We start from the raw sequence: 25815 nt of genomic DNA, 5'->3' as shown, positions 1-25815 counted from the left end.
ACAGCAGATATTTGAGGAAAGCGTGGATTTTAACATTTACTCTACCTGAAAGTCCTTCTATTTTCGCTTTCAATTTCCTCTTGCGCTTCCTTGATGGTTGGAGCCAGGCGTGGTCCCCCTTGACTTTCTTTTTCCATTTCTTTTTCAAACTGGACTCTGAACTCTGTGGAGGCGCTCAAAGCATTGGTCTCAAAGCATTTTATCTAAATGACTCTCGTTTATACTGTGTTTTCTGATACTCAATATTAGAGAATGTTTGGGGACTCACCAAGTCTGATTCATCCCCTTCCTCTTCACCTTCGCCCTCTGGTGACTCCTCAGACTCCTGTTCTTCTTCACGAGGCTTTTGAATGAAAAATGAACAAATAAACAGGGTAATGTAATGTGTAGACGCTACTCTACTTGTTCACAGGTTCAGTGAACAAGCCCCGTTTGGCCAAAAATATCCAGGAAATAACTGACAAGATGGAAGTAAAGAATGGATGAGACCATTTTTCCCTTCGCTCATGAGCTTTGTTGCTAAATTCCCACCTGAGAAACTGAAGATATCTTGGGTGCCTCCTGAGAGGCTTTGGCTCCATCCTCTCTGACCAACTCCTCATCCTCCTCCGTGTCTTCTCCTTCCTCTGACTCTTCTTCATCAGACTCATTCTCCATTTTCTCACCATTCACATGCACGGATTCCTTTGACAGCTGTGAAGCCACGGAATAAAAAGGCTGGCATTAGATGTCAACGTTCACATATCTTGGCTTTAAGAAGTACAGAAAAAGTCAACCAATTAGCAATGCAAAATATTAAGATAAGATTACTTATGGTCAAAACTCTAAGCAACCAAGATTATTTTAACAATACAATATAAAAGATGTTGTTTCACTCTTTAGGTGCGAATCTGGAGGTTCGATCTCTGACCTGAGGGTTAGGTGGAGACTGGGACATACGCTGAAACATCTCCAGAACTGTGCGTTGTTTCAAGACTTTATTTTTCTTCTTGGGCACAAGACTATAAGTTCCCATCTTTCTTTTCTTCTTCCTTGACACGGCTGCTACTGAGGGAGAGACAGGTCTGGGTTCAACTGTCAATGCATAAAGAGAGAATTCTGGTATACAGGCCTGTTTTCAAGCACTCGTTTCTTTGTAAAAGCAATGTGATCATTTTTATGAAAAACTGTAAAACATAGGTATATACATAAAGTCAATATAATTGATGAACATGTTGCTGCCAATTTGGCCATCAAAAGTTCTTCAACAAACACAATATTAAAGCTAATTACAATTTTACCAGAAATTTCCATTTGTCAGCTATTTTCAGGCAGAAATAAAGTTGAGACAATTGCTGAGTTAAGTTTACAAAGATATTTTGTAAATGTAATAATCTGGCAGTGCCTAAAATACATATATACAGTGGTGGCCAAAATTATTAGAGCACCTGACAGATCTGAAAAGTTTGAACTTTTTTGCCTCCAAAACATGATTTAATTTCATAATGTTCAAGAAACATGCAGATGGTTGCTCTGAGCACAACAAATATCAGATGAAGTGAGTTGTACTGTTTTTATCCACTTTTAACTTTAATAATTGGTGTGTCCACCTTCTGCAGCAATTACAGCAGCACATCTCTCTGGCATAGTGTCTATATATATCCTGAGAACTTCAACACCAATGTTATCCCATGCCTTCTGCAACTCAAACCAAAGAGTAAAGCTTCGATGGGGTTGAGGGGGCCAGTCCATCATTTTCAATGTTCCACCAGATTCCTTCCGTCGCAGGTAGTTCCGGCAATAATTTGTTTATGTTTTGTAATGGCCAATTCAACAAAAACAACTGAAACCTCTTAAATATGCCATGTGTTCTAATAATTTTGGCCACCACTGTATCCTGCATAATACACTAAACCAAACAGTATACAATTTTATAACACAAACAAACAGCATGAAAAACACATTGACTTGCTAAAGAATAAATTAATTAATTTCAAATTATAACATTAAGTGATTTCAAAATAATTTGTGGAAATTAGCACAATGAAGTATCCAACAACCAGTATAAATAAATAAAAAAGTTCTGGCGAAATGAGTCGGAAGTCGCAGAGGCTAATTTTGAGCTACAGGCAAAAGAAGTGAAAAATGTCAGTTTTGGTCGAATTTGAGGTTTTCACAAAAATTAGTTCATTAGCCCTCTTCTAGCGATCCCAATGCTCCAAATAGTAATTAAACATCTAAAATGATCTTTATTTGTATGTTTTCTGAGAGGAGTACCTTTTTCTCTGCACACTTCTGGATGACTGCTAGCGCAGCATTCCAGCTTTGTTCATATTCATATCGAATTCTCGATGACATGAGTCCAAACCAGTGAAACATGATTTTCAAACCCATGCTGATGACGATCGTGCTGACTGACATTTGCAAAGGATAAGTGCATAAGATGCGCCTTTCCACGAGCGCCCGATCTCCCTTATAAAGTGCATTATTGCAAAATATGTATTGGCGAGATTCACATCATAATCTGTTAATAATTGGGGGAAAATCTGATGTGTAACATTATATTTGATCCATGCATTACAGTAGGTCTTAACATAGATCTGTCTCAATGTTACATTAAAAGAAAAGACGGAATCACTCGCTGCTCTTGATTAAATACTGTTTATTTGCATCTTTGATCTTGTTTTTAATAACAAAGATAAAATAAAAATAGCTATATTGTGATTAATAATATAGTAATTATTATTAAGAAAAGAATTGGAGGAAAATATGCAACTTTGCTTGGTGATTCTGCTTTGGAATCTTTAACTCGATTTTTCTCAAAATCAGATCTGCTGCTTATTGTCTTCAAACGGCTGTAGCTCAGTGATTTTTTTTTAATCCAATTCCAACAAGTCATATATCATTTTGAAGATATTTTAATGCAGAATGTGAAAATAAAAATAACTCATTTTTGAAAATGTTTGCATTGCGACTCATTTTGCCAGCACCGGTCACACCGGTTTTATTGAAATACAGATATATATATATATATATATATATATATATATATATATATATATATATATATATGTGTATATATTTAGATAGATAAGTAAATAACATGTAAATGGAATACCACATCAAAACAGCTTTAGAGCAATCAGTTTTGTTGAACGCAAAGAAAGGTAATACACTGTATAACCTGTTTGTAGCTTGGCTGGTGTGGTGTTCAGTATAGATGTGGCGTCAGTTTGGCTTTGAGGTAGCTGATTCTGGATTGGAGATGGCTGAGGCTGCACTGTCTCTGGTTTGCCCAGACTTTCATCTTTCACCACGACTGGCTCCTTATTTTCACTATTCAAAAGCTGAAGGAGGAACAGAAATGCGATTATATGTATCCATTACCATGATTCATGAGCAGACCTAAAAAAAAAAAGACCAAAATATGGCATTTTTGGGATGTTCAGTGCTGAATGCACTGCCGTCATGACTAGTGCTGCTGATGTAGAAGAATGTTTCATTGCGGTAGATCCTCTTTACCTTTAGTGTCTGGTTTGAGGCCGGCCTTGACATAGTTTTGCGTGCGCGATGTATCGTTGGTAGAGGTGTATTCGATACTATGCCATTTTTAGTCTCTGTGTCCGCTCGTCTCTCTATTGGGCTCGGTCCTGGGCTTGCAGCACTGTCTGAAGAACCCTGGTCAGGGGGTCGCAATGTAGAAGCTGAAGTTGGTGAGCTTTTAGTCCCATGCCCCAATGTGGAACCCCCTACGGGGGACCAGTTAGTCCTATGTGGGGCCGACACTGTGTCTTCCTGTTGTTTGCTTAGAATATATCCATTACTGCCCATTGTAGAGCCATGGGGCGGCTCAGTCTCTGACAGTCCATTCTCTATGGTTGAGGATCGGGCTAGTGACCCTGCAGAGAGGTTCTGTTCAGTTCTATTTATGTCTGTGTTTTCATAGGTCCCATTCAGCTCATTGGCCTCTTTGAGAGGGTTGGCTTGCCCATTCAAGTGATCTTCATCTCCTCCTATAAGAAAAATAACAGAAAAAGTTATGCGATTGTTTCAGGTTCAAAGCAACTTGGCACAACATATTAAAAATAATGCAAAACAATTGTGCTTAGAGTAGGGCTGTAACGTCCCAGTCGATTAGTCGATTAATTGGTCGATTCGGTCTGGTTCGACCAAAATTCTGATTGGTTGATTTTTTGCCGCGCTCATTTCATCAGTTTGGCCGCGCTCATTTCATCAGGTGGAACGCACTAATTGCTAATGGGGGTGTTTTCAGAGCACCCCTGTTTCACAGGTAACAGTCTGTTTTCAGAACACCCCCATTGTTTTCACTTTTTTTTTGATTAGCCCAACCCACTGGAGAAGAGAGACAGATAAGTAGGCTTTAAAAGGTTTGATGCTGAATATTATTTATTTAGTAATAAGCTAGTGGACTCAGCGGTTTGGAACACATATCAATATACATCAGTCCTAATCTAACATGTCAACAAAAAAAAAAAATCGACAGTGTGGCAGCATTTTGTTAAACCTTAATAACGGGAAAAAGGTTGAATGCAAAGTTTGCAAGCAACAGTTTGCCTTCCACAGCTCGACGACAAACATGACGTATCATCTGAAAGCGGTAAGCTAACTTGTCTGCGTTAGGTTGCCCTGTCTGTTTTTGAGTAGGCTACATGAACATATCAGAATTGGCATATTTCAATATTTTAGTGTAATAATCGTTTTATAACTGCAGGCGCACACATCCGTAATGACGGTAGAATCCCCCAGACAAACCCATTTTTTATTTGGAATGCGCAATTGCGCTGTGCCCACTGTTTGTGTTAGTTTTGAGCCTAAGATGCTTTATTTTTCAGTTATGCACTTTATTTGGTTTCTGCTCTTGTTTGTTTAATAAATATTATTTTTTTATTAAAGTGGACGCGCCTTTTGTGTTTATTAAGAGTAAAAGCTTTAAGTCTATTCGTGTCTCAGCCGCGAAGCTGAGCTCTTATGTTCAGCCTCGCTCTGTGCGAGCTGCGCAGAGCGGCTGAAATGATAGTGTCTGACAGTTATACTTATAACATATGACAAAAATCATTTTCTAAATTATGTTGCACATTCCTCAAAAGTTCTTGTGATATCACTAGTTGACAACATAGTACTGTTTTCAGAAATCACAGGCTATGATATTGCGCAGGTGCACGTGATGCACCGCTGTCAGAGACGACAGACTCGTGTGTCAGACTCATTTCAGTGCAAAATAATTAGGTCAAAAACGATTTAATATACTGCAAATAGCCTATTAGTTTTTTATGTTTATTTATAATTAATTTAGGCAGACAACAAGGCTACCAAGTACTGAGCACAGTGCGTATCTAATTAATGTAACATATGTTTTTTTTTTCTCCCACAACGTCATTTTTAGTCGATTTTTAGTCGAAAGTTTCAGGACTTCAGTCGACCAAGATTTTCTTTGGTTGATTACAGCCCTAGCTTAGAGTAAATGTAAGGCACTTACAATGGAAGTAACCAGTGCCAGAGACCAGAAGGCCAATATTTTTAAAGCTGATGTGTTTTGTTAAACACTTAATTAATAAAATTAATACTTCTGGAGAAAAAAATAATAGTTCTCCAAAACATCCTTGTTTATGTGGGACACCTGGTTTAGGTATAATATTTAATATTTTGCACTCAAAAAAAAAAAAAAAAACAATGTAAAAATGAAATAAATTTAATTTTGCAATAAACAAAAAAAATTAACTCACTAAACACTAAAGAACAAGTCAAAGGCCCGGTTTCACAGACAGGTCTTAGACTAAGCCAGGATTAGGCCATAGTTCAATTAGGACATTTAAGTCATTTTTATTAACATGCCTTAGAAAAAACATTACTGGTACATTTTAAGACCCGTCAATGCAAGTTTATTTCAATTGAAACAGCTCAGAATTACATTTTAGTCTAGGACTAGGCTTAAGCCTTGTCTGTGAAACCAGGGGAATATGTGTTAAAGACATGGCTATCAAGAGTGCAACGAGTCAAAATGTTGCCATCAACATTATATTATAAATGCTCATGTATCAAACTAAATTCAGTATTTACCTTCTTCTTGATCACTGTGAGACTCTTTTGTCCCCTCGGACTTCATGGTTTCCCTCTTGCCTGAATTCCCATTGGCCAAACTGGAGGGCTGAAAACAAGCACACAGTTGAATTACTGGGTTTCCATGACATATGCAACACTGTGTAAAATGTGTATGTGCAAACTATGGAGTATCAAAGCAGTAACCAATAATACGTCTCTTAAAGAGGGGAGAGAGTGCATAAAGCCAATTGATGAAACTTTAAAAAATGTCCAAGGCGGGCTTTTGGCAGGAATAACCTGTCTCAAACAATTAAAGCGGTAATGAGAATGAAAGCGGATCAAATTAGAGTTTGGATCGAAATTAAATGACCCACTGTTTCTAAAAATAGCAGATAATCATTATGACCACCGGCAACAAAACACAAACACTGGCGAGAAAGAAAAAAAAAAACATGGAGACACCCCTTGGGAATTTGAGAGGCTTATCCCAAAACAACTCGATCTAAACAACATCTGAATAACAAGGGCTCAGACTTGGGCTTTGAGCCGTCAATCACTCCTGAGTCAAGGTAATATTTTCAAGAGATTCAATATCTCCCAATGCTTTAAGCCATGACTGGTTTCAACAAAAGCCTTTCTACGGGTTCATTACATCTAAACACTCCATACAATGATCAAAATGACCAGGCCCAATAATATCATAATATTTGCAACAACAACAACATGAGAAAATTAACAGGAAGAGCAAACACAGCGGACAATAAGGCCGAGCATGCACTTGCTCCCTAATTGCACCCTTTTTCCTCGCTCTCCTTCATTTTTTATGTTCTGTTCGAATTGGTCACTTTCATTCTTGGCTACTGGTCCACTGGAAGTAGACAGCCTGATCCAAAACCTGACAAAGCCCATGTGGAACATCTCTCCTGCAACAGTAAGTGAAACAAAACAAACCACCGGCAACAAATCCATGTTTCAGCAAGTAAATTCATATCTCCCTGCAAAACCAAAGACAAATTTGGGACTTTATGGAAAATCTTCTCTAAAGGTGCATCGAGAGTCCAAAAAACTGCCCTTGCCGGATACAACAAAATATACAAAAGAAATGTGCCAACATCATTATGCTGGTACCATCGGATATGCCACATCCTTGAGATCTAACGAGATCACACAAAAAAAGCGCAACTCTAGAAAGAGTGCTCAATGTCCAGAGGTCTCGTTCCTTTAGACAATGTACATCTACATGACTCCCATACAGTCGGACAGAGCAGATCAAGCTCACTTAGGCCTAGAAAGTCACCTGAGCTCATGCGTAATCCTACTCTACTCATTACCACATCCCAAGTAGACTGGAGAAACCTGCAATAATGTCAGGTGATCACCTGCATCAAGGATCCCAGCTTCACCCAATTCGCTTGTCATTGAAGAAACATGTTTAAAATAAACCCTTGATAGGGAAGAAACAGCAAGGCATGAGGTGATGAGATAGACTTGTTGATTATTTTTTGTCTGGAAGCAAAGACAGACGTCCTCGAGCCATGCAACTGAAGTGGTGCGTCCAGTCTCACTCACATACCAGCCTCCAACTACTGGAGTGAATCTCTGCGGCCAGGCTCAGAAAGGAAGAGGTAGGTCACAGGGTGCAGTAATTACAAGCAAATCCAAGCTTTCTCCCATCGTTTGTCCCCTCCCCCACCCCAGCCCTGATCCCCAAACCTCATCTGATTGGCAGACACACCGACTGCCTTCCGTTGCACAGCCAGAAAATGTCTGCCTCTCGTTGGAGCTGCTCTTGCAACAAAGGAGGTCCTGTAGCTTTCTGTTCCTCTCTCACCACAAGGGGAGCCACTTCATAATAAGAGTCCCCCCATTCCCTGCCCAAACCAGGCAAGACCACTGACACTACAAAGACCCCATCAGGCCTTATGAAATCAGTCTTACAGATTGTGGATAAACTCTGAGGTCTGCCATGGTGGGATCATTCTGTTTTACCAGCATTCAGGTGCATCTCTGATCTACTCATACCTTGGTTATTACAAAACGTCTTTCATTTGAGTGCAACAACTTCTAATCCAAGCAAATCCTTGATCTAGAGCTGTGTTTCCCAACCATTTTGTCCTCTATGCCTCAACTGCCCCATCAATAAGGCTCAAGTACCCCTCCGTTCACAAATTTATTAATGAATGAAATCCAGATTAACAAGTCATTTGCATTCTTTGTATAGTGGCATGCAATTAGCACCAATGCTCAATTTATACAAACAAAACACACTGTCATTAGTAGAAATGTTAATGAGAAGAAGAGTAAAGAAATCTGCTACTGTCTGAAGTTTTTATATATGAGAGTCTACGAATGCGTTACTACTAAACTGTATTGCTTTGTTTAATTAGTACCAACGCATTAATCAGAAGATTTTATCATATTATTAAAATCAATTGGCAGTCCCAACATTTCTATTTGAAGTCATAATGTTTGCTAAATCTTTCAGGTGTCCCGTAGAACCTTATTATATCCCTGGTTTGGATCACTGGTTTTAATTTCTTTAAAAATTAGTTCAGAGCATTATTTTCCATATCTTAGAAAAACATTCTTAAAGCAAGGAGAGAACAGCTGAAGAGACATTCTTAGCACATGAGAAAAGGGGTCTCCGGAAAAGAAATAGTTGCACAAATAACTCACATGTTAGCTAAAGACTTACAAAGATAAATGGTTTCAAATATCTAACAACAGTACATAAGAGTCCATAATATGTGGACTGACACAGTGTTGTCTAGTGGGCCTCAATGGTAAACTAATAACAACAGACGAGCCAATTAGCTAGGTTGACTAGAGGATCCCATTTTGTCTTATTTTCTTCTTAGCTTCCATATTTAATTATCCTGCTATTCCTTAGATGTTAGAGAGTTTGTATGGTAAAAGTTCTCTTACGGAAAACTGATATCAGAGTAGAGTAATTAATATGATCTCTCACTCAATCTCCCTCTCTGATTTTATGACATAGCACTTTGTTTTATTGGAGAACTGGGAGAAATGCATTCAGCCACAAAGACAAAGAGTGTGCACTAGCTTTAAATGTTAAAGGGAACTTACGGGAACACAAAGTTCCCTACTGCTTCGAAAACTAAAACCAGTCCAGACTTTGGCAGTTCAGAGGCCTAAGTGCAAGAATATGAACAAATGCAAATCTGCAGCTGATTTAAAAAATCTGGCACAATCACCATGTTGCACAAGGTCAAAGATGCTCTGACCCAATAACCACAGCTAGTATATCCCAATCTATTGGCATTTCTAGTATGCATAGCTGTTTTCGTGCTACCATTCACAGGAAGAACAACTTGGCACAGGCATATTTGAAATTATCAACAACCAATAAAGCTGCATTTCCCATCATTTTCCATTCACCGAACCTCCCAAAATCATGTCAAGCTCTTTTAAGCCATCAATATACTGTAAACCATCACCTTGAGCATTGCCTCCAGTGATCTTTTCATCGCCAAAACATTTTTCAAGCAAACCAGCTGAAATTGATCCCAGATATCAGCTCCCACATTCCTCTCATTGAGAGAAAAGCATTTGACTGCGATTATCCAGTTGTTTCCCTGGATCTCCCCCTACAGGCCAAAGAGGGAACATGCTCAGTAGAGGAAAGAGGAGGGAAGGGCCTTCTGCTCCTTTCCACCATGTTGTAACCACAGTGTTTACTCATATGACGAGCCAGACAGGGAACGTTTTCCACGGAATACGGGGTACTGGATTGGGATTAGGTTTGACTGGGGATAGCAGACCAACACATTTAGAGTTTATATTAAAAAAATCGAGATCTAATATATGATTGAGAGCTAAATCTATATCAAAGAACTCCATTTTATGCCGCTTAATATTATACATCCACATATAAGGCTATACTAGGGTTTGTAAAAAAAATAAATAAACAATAATTCTTAAGACTGGGTATCACCCCATGATGTAATTTTTCTCATGAATAAATATCAGCTAAAATACAGAAGACTAAATCAGCTTACCGTTTTATTAAAGCTGGGTGGGATATAGTTTTATGACCTATTTTGGTGTCTATGGAGAGCACAAATGCAGCATTACTTTCCAACTCACCACCAATAAACATGTTTTTCTATTCCACATGCATATGATCAGCTTCTCAGGTATCTGCTAAGAATTAATCAGCCACCCGGTGGGATTTTTAAGACTTGACTTCATTAATCTGAGCTATGGATTCTGAAGTAAACGGTGACTGGGGTTTGTATCATGCCGTTTGGCGGCAGAGATCAAAGTGCAAACATATCCCATAAGGATTTTGTTGCCCTCACCTTCCTAATAGTTTCAACACACACCACAAGCCTTGAGCGCAATGTCTTAATGAGGACGTATGAAATATGAGAGTGCTAAAAATGATTCACACCTTTATTTCATTTTAATATCCAATTACGTGCAACCAAACGTCAGAGCTGAAGGAACTGCACGGTTTGTCAGCTGCGGCTGTGGCTCATGCATGAATGGCAATCAATGAAGACACCAAAATACAAGCCAAGGCAGAGGGCAATATGACCAATCCATTCAAAAGCGATAAATACGCTAAACAAGGGCTGAAACCATTTGACAATGCAAAATGATTACTCCATACATTACAAAACTAAGCCAAAATGCATGAAGCATGAAACTCGACACAACTTTGTCCCACTGTGTTTGGTCAATTCACATTTGGAGGAATAAAAATGCGGGGAAATAAGAAGATCGGGGAAAAAAAACAACAGGCCTCATTCTTTAGGTCTTGCAGCAAAGACTAACCACTAAACTGTGTCATCAGTCTTGTCACAGAACCTGCTTCTCATTAAAGCCTCTCTGCAACTGGACGATTTAAAATAGCTCTCCAAGGAAACATACAAAAAGCATGTTTTCAGATTTACTGTAGTCTAGTCTCCTCACATTGGCAGCCAAGGATCTCTCAACAGGCCTGGGCCTGCAAATATTTTCTTCCTCAACAATGTGTCTATGTTTGGAAATAGCATACTACCAACCACACCACTCTTATCATTTCTGCAGTACATGGTATGCATATTGCGAAAATTATGCATGAAATGAAATTACTTACAATACTTGGCAAAAAGAAGAAATACAACAGAGCACACAATAAGAAATACTGTATCCCACAATGTAATGCCTCTACAATTGACCTGCCATTTTCAACATCGATATTTGAGCTGACTGCCAAAAATTTAAACATATTTTTCAGACAAATTCAGATTTAAATTGTAAAGTAACCATATTTGTTTTTAAAACTGCAAGGCACTAGTTTCAATAAAAATGTTTGTGAAATCTGACAATGTAGCCAATTAAAGCATTTACCCAATAGTTGTATAATGTCTATGGTTTCCAATGCTATTTAAATGCTAATGCTAGCCAAGTGAAAAAAAATGTAGGACAGAACTTGATTTTGCCCATTTAGGATTATTTGGATTGTTCACATCATTGAACCGTTGCAATATACGTCATTGGAGAACAGATATCATTATGAAGGCGATTTTTGATTAAAGGTGGCACAAGAATTTAAAAAAAATTATGTGCACAAATAAATAATTTATAATAAAAAATAAGAATTGAAAATGTAGATTTCACGGTGGCTTTATTAAAGAAAAAAACAGCGTATAGAACGTTTTGGGATGCTTGCTAGGTCTCCACTCTTTAAAGGCATCTACAATTCTCAGGATCCAGATCAATGAAGACGTCAAAACAAGCAGAACGAGCAAATACAAACTAAAGAAAGGTCCCGGACGTTAAAACAGATGATAAAACTGAACCACTTGCTTGCTGCCCAGTATTCAGAAACCACTCCTCTTCCTTTGCTTTATATTTTTCTAAAGATTTGTGCCAACAGAAGCAGCAACCATCTGACCACAGATGCTATTAATCCCCAGGGGTTTTTTTCTTCTCAAGACTTCAAATGTTGACTCAGACCTCTGTGAAGGAAGGAAAAGCCACTGTTGAAGGCTTCAAGCTCAAACGGATTTTGACACTGCATGCTCTTGTTTCAGCTGAGAGGGCCGTTGACTACAGCACTGGCTGAAAGCTTAAGAGGGAGACTGGGTGCCATTTTCAGTCATTTCTCAGAGCCTTCCTCTCCTCTGAACATCAATGGACTGAAAGTGAATGGTGAGATGAGTAAGTGATGGCTAAACACAAAGAATCAAGATGACGAGTATCAAATGATGAACATTAAGAACCAGCAAGATGAAGAACCAAAGCACTTAATCACTGAAGGTGTTCCACCATTGGTTTCATACCTGCTTTCACAACGATGGCCTCCGTTGAGGGAAAAAGAGCTTCGAGCTGACTGCTCCTCTTTTCTTTTCTCCTCCCGCATGCAAGCATTCAACCAGCTTGTTGATCATGTGACCTAGAGGCTCCCTCTGTCGGCCGAGCTAGATAAAGCTCACACTGAGCATGCTCAGTCAGTTCAAATTTCAAATTTTTTTCTCCTGAGAGCAGGGCAACAACGAATTCAGGCAGCCATTTCATTGCTGGAAAGGAGAAGGAAAGGTATGGTGAAGCTACAGAAACATGAAGCTCTGCTGTCTACTACAGGAACCAGAAGCAAGACTGTGTTATCCTTAATCTGATGTCGTCTCTCAAGAGATCTTTATCTCTTTGGAGTCCCTTAGCAGGGTACGGATATCATGAGAGACACAAGGCCCAGAGAATCCAGTGGCAAAGACATTACTTAGTGTTGGTAGTCAAATCAAAGCTGTCTAAAAAGAAGCTGTTTGGTACATTTGTATATTAATCAGATGCAGAAATCAAGATGCTTTATATGGGTTGGTGGTCCAGTATGTAAATGCATAGGTTAATGAAAAACAATATAGATTGGATGTAGTCTTTACGAATCAGCTTCAATTTCTCTGTATCCAAAACTGAAATCACTTATATTAAACAAGGGTTGTGTACTGGAGGCCATGAAGGTAAACTGACTCCATCAAAAGAGCATATTTCACAGATACTGTTTCAACAGTACAAATATTTAATAATCATGAGGAAACAGACTAGCACAGGATTTAAACTGTGGTTGTTTCATTTCATTCTTTCCAATGAAAAAGTAATTTCAATATCCAATGAAATAAAAAAAATAGGATTTAAGCCCATGTTATGAGCTTTTTGCTCTGGGATTTTTAGTAAATATGTGTATTTGCAATCATACCAGTCATTTCAGGGAAAACAAATCAACAATTAATAACTCATCCAGCCCTACACTTTTTTAATTTATATTTTTTATTTTTTGGAACAATGCAAATATCTGTCACTTTTTATAAAACTTTTTTTTTTTTGATAGGACAGTTTTAGCGTTAACAGGAAGTGGGAGAGAGAGGGGGGTGGAATCGGGAAAGGTCCTCAAGTCAGGATTCGAACTCGGGACACCAGTAAGCGCAACGACACAGTATATCGGCGCACTGCCCAAAAGGCTATCGGTACCAACAAATGTCTGTAACTTTTGGTTTGGTTTAATGCGTCCCTGGCAAAAATAAAAAGTATTATTATTTTTTTTTTTAATCTGAGCCCAACTTTTGAACGGTAGTGTATATATGTGAGCTACTGCATTTCCTCCAAAATTGCCAGGAACCATGTAGTATTTCTAAAAAACAACAGATCTTCATAGCCTCATCTTCATGACACAAATCAAGCCTATATCTCCATTTTATCAGAGCAATACAAAGCAGGAGGCCTAATTAGTTCATATGACGTAGCTCTGTAGCCTGTATATTTCACTCTGAAAGAAATCTAGTGCTCTCATACTAACCAGTACTGATATTGATAACAAAATCTGTGGGTATTCATAGCTGTTCTATTGCTCTAAATTCTTCCACAGTTCTAATGCATTTCTCCAAGATAGATGCAATATAGGGTTATGCATACATTCAGTATGAGAACTATGAATGCTCTGCGCGATAGCTAAAGTTTCGCAGCAATGAAATAGATCTTAAGTATGAAATTCCTTATGATTTTGCAAGAATCATTTCTCAACACACGTCAAGGCCCCGTCTTGCAACCTTGAAACGTCTCTTGATTTTCATTCTGCCAAAAAACTGCTGTACTGACACCACCACAGGACAGGACTTCAACTAAACCCTGCATACAAGCAGTTTCACTCAGCCATTTTGTAATCACCTCATACAACTGACACAGAGAGTCAGAGAAACCGATTTCCCAGAAGTCATGATTATCATACTAAAGGCCCTCGAGGTGTTTTTATAGAGTGCAACAATGTAGTTTCAAATCTTCCAGCTGGGAAACGGCTAACATCTTCTATGCTTTCCTGGTTTTCAACAGCACAGTGGAGGAAAACAATGAGAGGGAAGGAGGGAGAGTTACAAACAAAAAGAAAAGAGAGCGACACTGTGGCTATTCACGACTTGTTTGGATGGCCTATCATTTCTTTGCATTTCTCTTGAATCTACAGCTATCTATCACCCTATCACAAAAGAAATAGCAATATAAAACATAAACACAGAGACGCAGACTTGTGTTTTGAGAATATAAATCCAGATGGCTCCAGGCATGCAAACAAGCTTTTTACAAATGCAGAGGGATCCTAGTATTCACCTGAAAGGAATCTACAACAGGACCAGCCAGCGAAACCAAGCTCATTGCCAGCAAGAGTAGCAGCGGTCTATGTTTTGCACTGCTGATTATAGGCGGCCGATGTCAGCACTCGGGTATCAGGAAAAGCATCAAGGATTGCCTGCATAACCGGCTCTGTTTGCTTGGCTGCTCAAGTTTATCCCATTTGCAAGTTCTTCTTTTCTGCCTTTGAAGACAAATGCAAAAACGTTGTAGTAAACCATCTAATAATGCCAATAACGTTCTTGTCTAAGATTTAACAGGAACTTGTGCCGCATTTGAGAGGCTGCAGGTTTTTCTAAGTTGATGACTTGAATGAGAGATTAAATAAATCTATCCTTTAAATAGATTAAGAAAATTTGTGGTTATTCTTTCAAAAATGTCAAACTTGATGAAGAGGCATGTTAAGCCAATTAAATATGTTTTTTGGGGTACAGCTACACCCCAAAAAATCCTTCCAAGGAAAACATTCGGAGGTCAGATTTGGGATGAGCACAGGACCAAGTCTCGCAAAACTGCGATTGCTACAAGTTCCTGTCCAACTTCAAGCAGGCCCGCTCTTCAGATCCTGGAACGTGAGCTTAATCAGTTCATCAGAAAGAAGACAGATGAATCAAATGAAATCCAAAAGAAGAAGAAAAACTCATTTCCAAGCAGCAAAACAGTGAATCTTTGGAGCACCGAGTCCATTTCTTTCAAAAAACCTACAGCAAACCAGTTGGGAGCAGCTATCTGGAAATACTTGTTCCTTTGACCACAAAATCAAAAATGGAGATGGAAATAATCCTGCTTTATTTAGAGGTCAAACCCTCTAGCAACATGGCTGTACCTGCCTTAAGCAGTGGTCTTCATGGGGGAGGAGGAAACAAATTTACACTCTCCAAACGACTAGCTATCTTCCCACACATGCACCGTCCCTGAGCACAGGTCACATGACCAGCTCTCTGTAAAAAGCTCTGACATGGCCCACACTGAGCATGCTCAGATGGAGCTCTACTGTTCTTCACGAAGAAGGAAGAGCAGAAAAAAAACAACACTGCAGCCATTTCATGGAACGGGCTCTAGCTACAATCAATGGGCTCTTTGGTGTGTTTAACGCTGTTACTGTTGCTCAATCTTATGTGATATTTTGAAGCACATTAACAGCACATTTTTTGAATGCGTATATTTATCAATGTTTCATTGGGTTTTGAAGTGTCAAACCTGTGCTTTTACACATAATAAACTAATTATTAAGCATCAAACTTTGTGTCCTGCAATATAAAAAACAAAAGGGCCATTTCAAGCCATGTGGTTTGGATTTCAGCAAAATATCCTTGAGCCAAACTGAAACAATTTTTAAAAATGCAAAAGGAAACTGAATCATTTTGTCTCTTTTCATTTTTATCCAGCTGCTTTGAAATTTTAATGTCAACAGGACTTGTAAATTATAGATCATTAAAATACACTGGAAATGATTATAAACCACTCAAAATATTCAGTCAGACTAGATATGTTTTCTAGCAGGGAGGTTGAGACCATTGTCTAATGTAGTTCCTTTTGATTTCCCAAAAGCAAGTGACTTGAGTAGATCTACAAAATAAAACATGAAGTCTTAACTTTAAACAAACCATAAAACAACAAAATAAAGAAATATTTGATCATTTTTTGAGGTCTGAAATCATTAACCAAAAAAAAGAGGTTTGTACCGTAAATATACTAAACTAAAAGTGGGATTGTTTTCGAGTGCATTTCTCATTTTTGTGATTTTAAAATAATTGAAGGAAACAAACTATTTATGGTTATTTGTTTCAATATTTCGAACAATAAATTCAAAGCTTGCATGAAATGAAGACATCTTAAGAAAAATTCACATTTCAGTTTTATTATAAAAGCAAGTTTCTTAAAAAAAAATAGAAAACATCTTTTATAATTTGCAAACAAAATAAATTAATATTGCCATGTCAAAAGTAGAAAATAACCAGCATCCCTTGCAAACAAAATACATTTTAAATATTGTCATATGAAAAGTAGAAAATAATAACTTGCATCTCCTATAAACAAATGTTTTAAATAATGAATGTAAATAGAAAACTGCTGATTAAGAAAAAGAGCAGGGCACCATCTCAGTGATCTTGTGATGCGCGCAAGTATTTACTCTAAGTTCTTAATAAAAAGAACACATCTTTGCGTCTAAAACCGCGAGACGCAGTGCTCAGGAATGTTTTTGAAAAAAGTGCAGCGCAGAATACCTACTCCGTATGAGAAGTGATAAGGCAAAGAAATTATGTGATATGTTTATTAAGTGTGATTTTGTTTAATCCGGGTTTCAAAGTGTACGTTTCTGAATTCGATACCGTTACCGTCTCCATGTAAACTGCAAAAACAAGTATTTGTGAAAATAGTGAAGTCATGCGCATGCGTATTACGTGATCAGTCTATAGGCATGCGCAATTTCGTTACAAAGTGACATCGCCATCTACTGGCCTGGCATGCATAATACAGCGTTTTAGTTGAATTCGTGTGAAAAGAGATTGTTTTGTACGTAAAAATGTTCAAAAATGCAAATGAATTCTATTTAGCCAAAAGAGCATGAAAGTATGAAATGTAGTATGAAAAACCATCCCATTAAAACCAAAGACATACATCGTTTGGTTGCTAATTTGGAAAGACAGCCCGATCTAACTATTGTCTGTCTTTTGCATTTTGTTGCAATAAATGGTTGCCACAGTGCCACTAGCCAATTTTTCAGCAGATTTTCAGTTGCAAGTTTCAAAACCACCAAAATAAAAGCTTGGTTTACCTTGAAGAAATTATGACAGAAGTATATTATATTATCATACAATAGCATGTGCTTCTCAAAATAATAACACAGTTCATTAAAGTCCGTGTAAAGTCAATATTAAATGTGTGTTCTGAGTTTGTCACACCACAGAAAAATGTGTTATTAATCACCCAGCCAAATTTGAATGCTAAAAAAACCCGCCAAGTGAATAAAATAAGGTATCAAAATCTTGAAAAAATAAGACGTATTCTCTACTCTCAAATGCTGGGGTCGTGTCCACTAGCGGCGCTGAAATCACGCCCACTCGCGGGAAAGCTGCTGTCTCTCTCAACTGTCTTCCTCTGCAGCTTATTTAATAAGGAGACCGAGCTGTTTTGTAAATGATCGCAAACAGGTATTATGCATTTACGTGACAAAGGCATAGCTAGCTAACAAACTGTAGACTGTAGTAACTAACGGTAATGACAGTAACTCGCGATTAAGCCGTGAACCACTGATGCTAATGTGCTCTAGTTATTAAGTGTGTTCGGTCTGCAGCACTGCTTCAAGTGGAACACACATCTTGCAGTGTTGGGGGAGGGGCCGTGCTCAGTGGCTCGACTGCGTCATCAAGTCCTGATTTAGCCCCGCCTAAAAAATCCTAATCACGAAAATGGTAAAAAACTGTCTAACTCCACAATTAAGTACTACATAGTTCACAGTCTTTACATGTTTCAGCAATGCATTTCTAACATTTATAATGCATTTACAAACAATTCTCAGAATTGACTTTACATGGACTTTAAAATATCACATTTTGCATCCATGTGTTAATCCAAATCTCTGTAGCGCAGCACTTTTTTGCCAATTAATGGAATTGTTTCTAGGGATAGTTTTAAAGGGATAGTTCACCCAAAAATGAAAATGAATTATTATTACATTTAGAGGAGAGCATTTGCATGTGCCCTGATACAAAATGACGGGTGACGTGGAGGAGAAGAATTGTTGAATAAAGTTATTTTAGTTTTCTTTTCACACAAAAAGAATTCTCGTAGCTTCATAAAATTAAGGTTGAACCACTGATGTCACATGGACTATTTTAATGAGGCCCTTACTACGTTTCCGTGCCTTGATAGTTGTAGGACCCTTGCTGTCTATGGAGGGTCAGAAAGCTCTAGGATTTCATCCGAAATATCTTAATTTGGTCTTTAAAAAAAAAAAAAGGTCTTAAAAGGTCTTACAGGTTTGGAATGACACAAGGGTGAGTAATTAATGATATAGCCTAATTTTCATTTTTGGGTGAACTATCCCTTTAAAAATACATAAAATAAATTGTTAAAGGTGACATATCATGAAAATCCTACTTTTTCCCTGTTATATAATGCAATAATCGGGTCCCCGGTGCATCTACTAAAACGTGAAAAAGAACAACCCAGTAATTTTTTAGTAAGCCATTCTCTGCAAACTTGTGAAAAAATGAGCCGCTCAGATTTTGCTCCCTCTGTAGAAAGTGGATTTTATTATAATATTACCACCCACGGCGCCACCATTGTGCTTTCGCAAGCAACAACGGTGTACCAGTTCTAACGCCATGGCGAAAGTTTGAGCAAAGCATGCTAACTGTTCTGTCTTTGTCTGCACTGACAAGCACAGAATACTATTTAGAGTCCCAGCTATTTAGAGGAGACAAGAAAGATTTATTGATTAATTTACTGTATATTACGCTGATGCCACACAGATCTAATATAAACATGCAATTTCTTTCTCAGCTGTTTACCTCCACAGACATAACTGACTGTTTTTGTAACTCATATGTGTTCTTAATATAAACGTGTGTGTATTTAACGTGTATACAGTTATTACTCCGATGGCATGTGACAGAGGCTTTCTTTGTGCGTGCGTCAGGGGTGTTCAAAAGTTTAAACTAATGTGGTTTAAAATGCATGATTTCAGCGGGATAGACATGATAATCAAAACCAAGCAGATGTTTTTTAGCTGTGTATTTGAGGTATGAGCTGTAAAGGCAAAGCCCTATTCTGGAAAAGGGGGCAGGGAGCAGCAGCTAGGGATGGGTATCGTTAAGGTTTTAACGGTATTACTACTCTTATCGATACTGCTTATCGATCCGGTACTTTAACGGTATTCTTATCGGTACTTTTTGTTTTACTTTGTTTCTTTGTTCATATTCTTACAGTATCTTATCTTATGCATATAAAACACTAAAAATGCCTGCACTTCATCAATTTGTAAATGTACCAGTGTGCAGGTATTTTTAGTGTTTTATATACATAAGATAAGATACAGTAACAACATGAACAAAGAAACAAAGTAAAACAAACTGACAAATACAATAAAACAAACACACAAACGAAATGAAATAAACAGTGCTTTCATTTTTCCATGAAGGTCTACTAATGTTAATGTTCAGGTAAGTAATAGTTACAAAAGTAATCAAATGTAAATGAGCACTGCATAGTTTTCACTGTATGTACTGATAGATTTATGTTTATTAAAGCTATAACGTTGTTCAGATTAAGAGCTGTGGGTGATTTTCTCTTTGCATTTTGTTCTTTGATTAACATTGATGGCTCACGCTCCAGTCTGACACTTTAAGACAATATACTGGCACGCATCGGATTTTCTCCCAACTGTTCTCGTCCACTTAAAATATAAAAGTGAAGACTCTCATAACCGGCCATTTTGACACATTGTGTGTGTATTTTTTTGGCATATTTTTGTATGTTATTTCGACGCGCCCGAAGCTCAAAGTGTACTTTGCTTGTCCGTTTTGGAGCACGCCGCCGCGCAGGCACACGCGCGCACACACATTTCAGCCTGAACAGCGTCACTTGTTCAGATTGTACTTTCAACGTTTTACTATCAAATATGTCCTGCAATGTAGCAACAGTAAAGACGGCATTTTATAACAATCACCGATTGAGCTGATTCAGATGTTAAGTTTTGGTTCGGAGGAACGAATCCGCGCCGCTATGAAGGGAAGGGAGAAATGCGGCTATAATCCTTGGAAGCCAAAATCGAAAAAAAAAAAAAAAATACTTAGCTTAATATAACAGCCACAGGCCTATAAAGTGTGAGCAGATGTTTGAATAGTTGGTTCTCTCTTCTATCATAATTAAACAGGACTTTCATGTTGCGTGTGCTGAAGCAAATGTTTGAATATTATTGCACATAAAAACAGCTGGCGACATATATATATATATATATATATATATATATATATATATATATATATATATATATATATAGAGAGAGAGAGAGAGAGAGAGAGAGAGAGAGAGAGAGAGAGAGAGAGAGAGAGAGAGAGAGAGAGAGAGAGAGAGAGAGAGAGAGAGAGAGAGAGAGAGAGAGAGAGAGAGAGAGAGAGAGAGAGAGAGAGAGAGAGAGAGAGAGAGAGAGAGCAACAATAAATGTATGTGTGTTTTCTTAATTTCTCCAATACCGACAGAAGTACCGATAACGTCAGAGCTTATCGATACTCCGGTCTTTCATAATTTAGCCCCGAGACCGATTTAATACCGAGTTTCGGTACCCATCCCTAGCAGCAGCTCATTTGCATTTAAAGAGACACAAAACAGCGCGTTTCTACTTCCACTCAAAATAGTCATTTTCAAATTGAAATAATAAATGATCTGTGGGGCTTTTGAACTGAAACTTCACAGACAGATTCTGGGCACACCTGCACTTCTACATATTGTAAAAATGGGCATAATAGGTCTCCTTTAAAGCTTTTGAATCCAATTGACTAGACATCCTTTTCAATTATTAAAAATGAATCAAATCATAAAAAATGGACTGCAGAAACATTACATTTGGGGAAAAAAATAAATATGAACATTTGAACACGACATCCTAAACAACATACGAAGTTCAATTACCCAAATTTAGGAAGTGTCAGGGCATCCTGTTTGAAAATAGTTTTGTGACACTACTAGTGCCACAGATATCAGATATTCCACAAGGGGGATTTAAAGGCCTCTACAAGTAAAACATTTACAATATATATTAGCCTATAAATGATTTGTCATTTTCCACAATACAAAAATAATGTTGGGCATCAATGAAAAAGGATGCTTTGTGGGGCCAATGTAGTTATAGCATCTACCAACTAAATATATGGTTATTAATTACCTTAAAAACAAAAAGTCTCTACCTTTATGTTTTTTTACGCAGAAAAAAAAAAGATGCAGAACATACAATTTGATAAATTTGTTGCACAAATTAAAATGGTTTCTTGATTTTTAGTAGTATTTAAACAGTCAAAAAAATTTAGATGGTTGGTGTGCAAGCCCACGTCTCTCAACCTGAACGTTAACACTCGAGTAACTTCCTGTTAATGACCCTGCTGACACTCAGACAGCATGTTTGATATCACCACTGGAAGTGGCCATTGCCAGTGAGCTCCTATACTCACTCCAAACGGACTCACAATCATTTAAATGAGTTACTATTATTGTTTTAGCATCTTTTTTAGATTTATCCATTGCTAAACATCAAATACAAAACACACATGGTTGCCACATGGGTGGTTCCTGACCACAACAAGATAACAGTGCTGGTAGTCAAACTTACTAGTTTGCACCAAACATACTAACATAGCACATTCCATTCAGGCCAAAGAGTTCAACTTCAGTCTCAATCATCACTAAAACAAGGCTTTTATCCATCTAGACATGACTGAATGTTAGCCTTTTCAAGAAGTGGCTTAAGAAATTTAATTATGGACAAACTGTCCCATTTAAACCAAAGACATACATCCTCTTTGCAACTTTCTGTGAAAACTGCCCTTCTTTTTTTAGTTGCCTAATGCCATGCAGTGTCCCACTAGCCAGTTTTGCAGCAGATTTTTTTCATTGCATTTGTGTGATTCAACAAAGCATATTGTTTTTGATCAATATTATGATATTAAGAAATACAGGAATTATCACCTGATGACCTGAATAGATTTATTTGAAAAGAATGAATCATTCTACAGTTAGTGGGGTGATTTTTGGGGGAGCGCATCTGCACAGAAAATTAAAAAGAATTAAAAATACTTTTTACTTGCCAAAATTTTTACTAGCCTTGCCACACTAAAATAACTAAATTAATTTTAAAAATAAATAAGTAAAAACAAAAACAAATTACAAGCAACATAATTTTTCAGGCTGGTCTAACAACAGCATTCAGATACTGAAACCAAATGCAAAATAACACTGCATAGTCTGCACTGTATAAAGTAAAGATTAATCTTTGTTAAAGCTACAAATGTTATTTGAGCAAGAACAGCAAATTATTTTCTCTTTGTCATTTCTTGTTTGATTAACATTAATGACATAGACAGGAGCAAACATTATAAAGCACACATTCATTGAATTGATACACATTTCTTTCTCAACTGTTTGTTTACTTAAAGCTGCAGTCCGTAACTTTTTTTGTGTTTAAAACATACAAAATTAATATAATAAGTGAGTACATCATTCATGAATCCGTTTTCCAAACCATGTTTTTGGCTTATCCTTAAAGGGGTCCTATTATGCTCTTTTACAAAGTCTTGATTTTGTTTTGGGTGTGTACTAGAACATGCTCTCATGCTTGGTGGTTCGAAAAACACATTATTTTTCACATAATTTACATTATTACAATACCTCTCTCCCCAACCTGGCACAAACGACTCGATTAGTTCCAGGTTTGATGAAGGCCCGCCTTCCGAAAAACTAAATGTGATTGCGTTGTGATTGGCGAACAGCTTAGACGGTGTTTCAGTACTGCCCCACCCCTTGCCAAAGCAGCAAGTTCGTCAATATTGCCATATCAATTCAGACTAGGGCTGCATGATATTTTGCATACGATAGTCATGCACATCTCGTCAGTAAAGACGGTTCCGTGATTATCGCAAAATCTCCATCACCTGTTTTCAAATGGAGCGGCATTTAATACACTGAGCCGTAGTTCACTGACAAGCTACGCAATTCGCGTACATACACACCGACTAAAATTCAAAAAGTGAAAGTGGACTATTTCAGACTGGTACTGGTGGAACTTCTGCGGCGTAGCCCAGTACCTGCGTGATTCGTCATAGACAAACTGAGAAAAGTAGCTCCAGTTCTTCCACAAGACGCATGCAGTTCTGTTTATCAAATCGCTAGAGTGCCAAAAGTTACGGACTGCAGCTTTAAGACATAACTGACAGTGTTAACAAGAATACTTGCCACAACGGGTGTTTGATATATTGTGTGTGTATTTGTCTGTTCAACCACAAGAAGCAGCAAAAGAGAACTCAACTTAACTTTATTCGCACAAGAACCAAATAATGTTTTATGTAAAACTATGTAGGCCTAATAAAATTAAGACATTCAACGTGCACATTTTGCAGGTTACTATCACTTAAATAATTAATCTCATTAAAATATATTTGTGTCTGTTTTACTGAGCCAATCAGAACACATTCCCACAATTTCTTTGGAAATAAGTCTATGACTTTTAATTATTTTAATCGCACAATTACAGAACACTGCAATGACTTCAAAGTGATAGTTCCCCCCAAAAAAGAAAGTTAAGTCATCATCATCACATTGGTCCAAACCTGTATGAATTTCTGTGTTCTGCTGAACTCAGAAGAAGATATTTTGAAGAATGTTAAGGACCAAACAACATTAAAGGCTACCCCACTGACTTTAATTTTAAGGAAACAAATTCTCACCGTATTTTCACTTTTGGGTGAAATGTCCCTTTAACTGAAAATCAAATTTTTATGTGTCTAAAGATTGCCACCCCTTCGCATCAGGTTTCATCCTAGCCAAGTTTTTTTTTTCACTGAAAATTTTTCAACATGCCCACCTTCCTTGACTTCATGTCAAAGACACCCATGTAGATCAGTTTTCCAAGACAACAAAGTCAACTTGAGTCAATCACTGGATGTAGTCACTAATGTATTTGCAGCGAAAACAATATCTACCTGGAACTTCCACATTAAAGCATAAACACTACAACACAAGAACACTCCAAGGAGAATTTCTCAATTGGCCCATTTTCGTGAGGTCTCCTACAAAACATTTCTCCAACAGAGGCTTGCATTACAGCCCATACTATCCTGCACCTTCATGTACATTAGCTCTCATACCGTCCTTCCTACAAGAGACACTGTGGAAAAGACCCAATCACCGGGCTCCCCCTGTCGGCGAATCAGTGCAAGTTCTCTCCTATGAATAAACTTGGCAATGTGTTTGATTTCCTCCATATAGTGAGCACCTAACACTCTGCAGACATGGCTGTCAGTAATAAAACTGACATGCATTCAATTTTATCCAATATACTAATTATTTGAGCCATGCAAAAAAAGACTAAAACATTACTGAATACCTCTTCCTATGAACATGACTTAAGGAGGCGCCTGTCAGAATATCCTAAAGGACTGTATACAGGATTGTAGTAGGAATTTCTTTCATAATTTTGAACTAATTCTTAATATTTTATGTCTTTAGGGTGATTACAGAAATTCCAAATCGATTGCCTTTGGAATAACTTCATTTTAACCACACAACACTCATGTTGACAAGTGCTTTAGCACCAATAACGCTTAGCTACAGCTTCCTGCATGACAGACAGTACAAACCACTGATATTATTAAAATATTCCCAAACAAAAGGGAAAGCCCGCTGGGTGTTTGGTTGAGTTACGAAGGTAAGCGTTTGTGGATGAAGTAGAATAATATAACAATATGCCGCTTTATTTACAATAGCAACACAGCAGCAGCATCTGAAGCCGGATAGAGCCCTGGAACCAGCATAACAACAATCACCTTGCAGTGTACAAAGAGAACATTCGAACTGTATTCAGGTTTCCAGGCAACAGCAGCCGCACTGCAAAAAGGGAGGCCGCCTCATTATTTCTCTTCACAAAGCTTCACGCACACTCGCTCGCACAAAAGCACCGAGTTTTCACACTGAAACAGACCGTCAGGCGGGCTCTTTGAAAGACCCGTGACGAAACCTGCCCAGGATAGCCGCTCAAACCCTCAACCACCTGCTCAATATGCTTCACACGGTCTGTCAATCCGTCGTTGAGTCAAACTGACCAAAACTGCTTCAGTACACAGGTAAACAAAGTAACAACGTAAAATCGTAGCTCTGCTCTTACCTCAGTTTTCATTGAAGCCATGGCTCCTCACCCCGAGACCCCGCCCCCTTATGATTACGTCACTGATTCACTTTCTTTTTAGTGAATCCAACTCATTTCTGAGAATCGGTTCTTTCAAACGGTGTCAGAGAATCACGTAATTATCTTCATCTTCATGCCCAAGCAAGCTTGTAATCATTAATACAAAAATTCTGCAATTTTGAAAAAATAAATAAATAGGCTACAAAAAAAAAAAAAAAATCAGAAATTCATTGACACCTAATCTTATTTATTTG

The 25815-nt window shown here is 37.8% G+C and overlaps 1 protein-coding gene across 4 annotated transcripts in view; it reads right to left on the bottom strand.

The window, feature by feature from the left end:
- The window catches only part of LOC306855889 (histone-lysine N-methyltransferase EHMT1-like), a 38075-nt gene extending 12466 nt beyond the window's left edge, over positions 1-25609 (bottom strand). For 2 of the 4 annotated variants that reach the window (XM_079394826.1, XM_079394828.1), the window contains exons 1-8: positions 25541-25609; positions 6058-6145; positions 3502-3992; positions 3164-3326; positions 911-1074; positions 532-693; positions 269-343; positions 46-163 (exon numbers count right to left, since the gene is read on the bottom strand). In XM_079394826.1, coding sequence (XP_079250952.1) covers positions 46-163; positions 269-343; positions 532-693; positions 911-1074; positions 3164-3326; positions 3502-3992; positions 6058-6145; positions 25541-25561 — 1282 coding nt within the window. In that variant the 5' untranslated portion in view covers positions 25562-25609. The remainder of the gene's footprint in view (positions 1-45; positions 164-268; positions 344-531; positions 694-910; positions 1075-3163; positions 3327-3501; positions 3993-6057; positions 6146-25540) is intronic. The other 2 variants (XM_079394827.1, XM_079394829.1) reach the window with 1 other exon arrangement.
- Positions 25610-25815: the final 206 nt, after the last annotated feature.

Source organism: Barbus barbus, assembly GCF_936440315.1.
Source record: "Barbus barbus genome assembly, chromosome: 36".
In the NCBI taxonomy this organism is placed as follows: Eukaryota; Metazoa; Chordata; class Actinopteri; order Cypriniformes; family Cyprinidae; genus Barbus; species Barbus barbus.
Note: the sequence above shows the minus strand (reverse complement) of the source record. Positions and strands in the feature narration are given on the sequence as shown.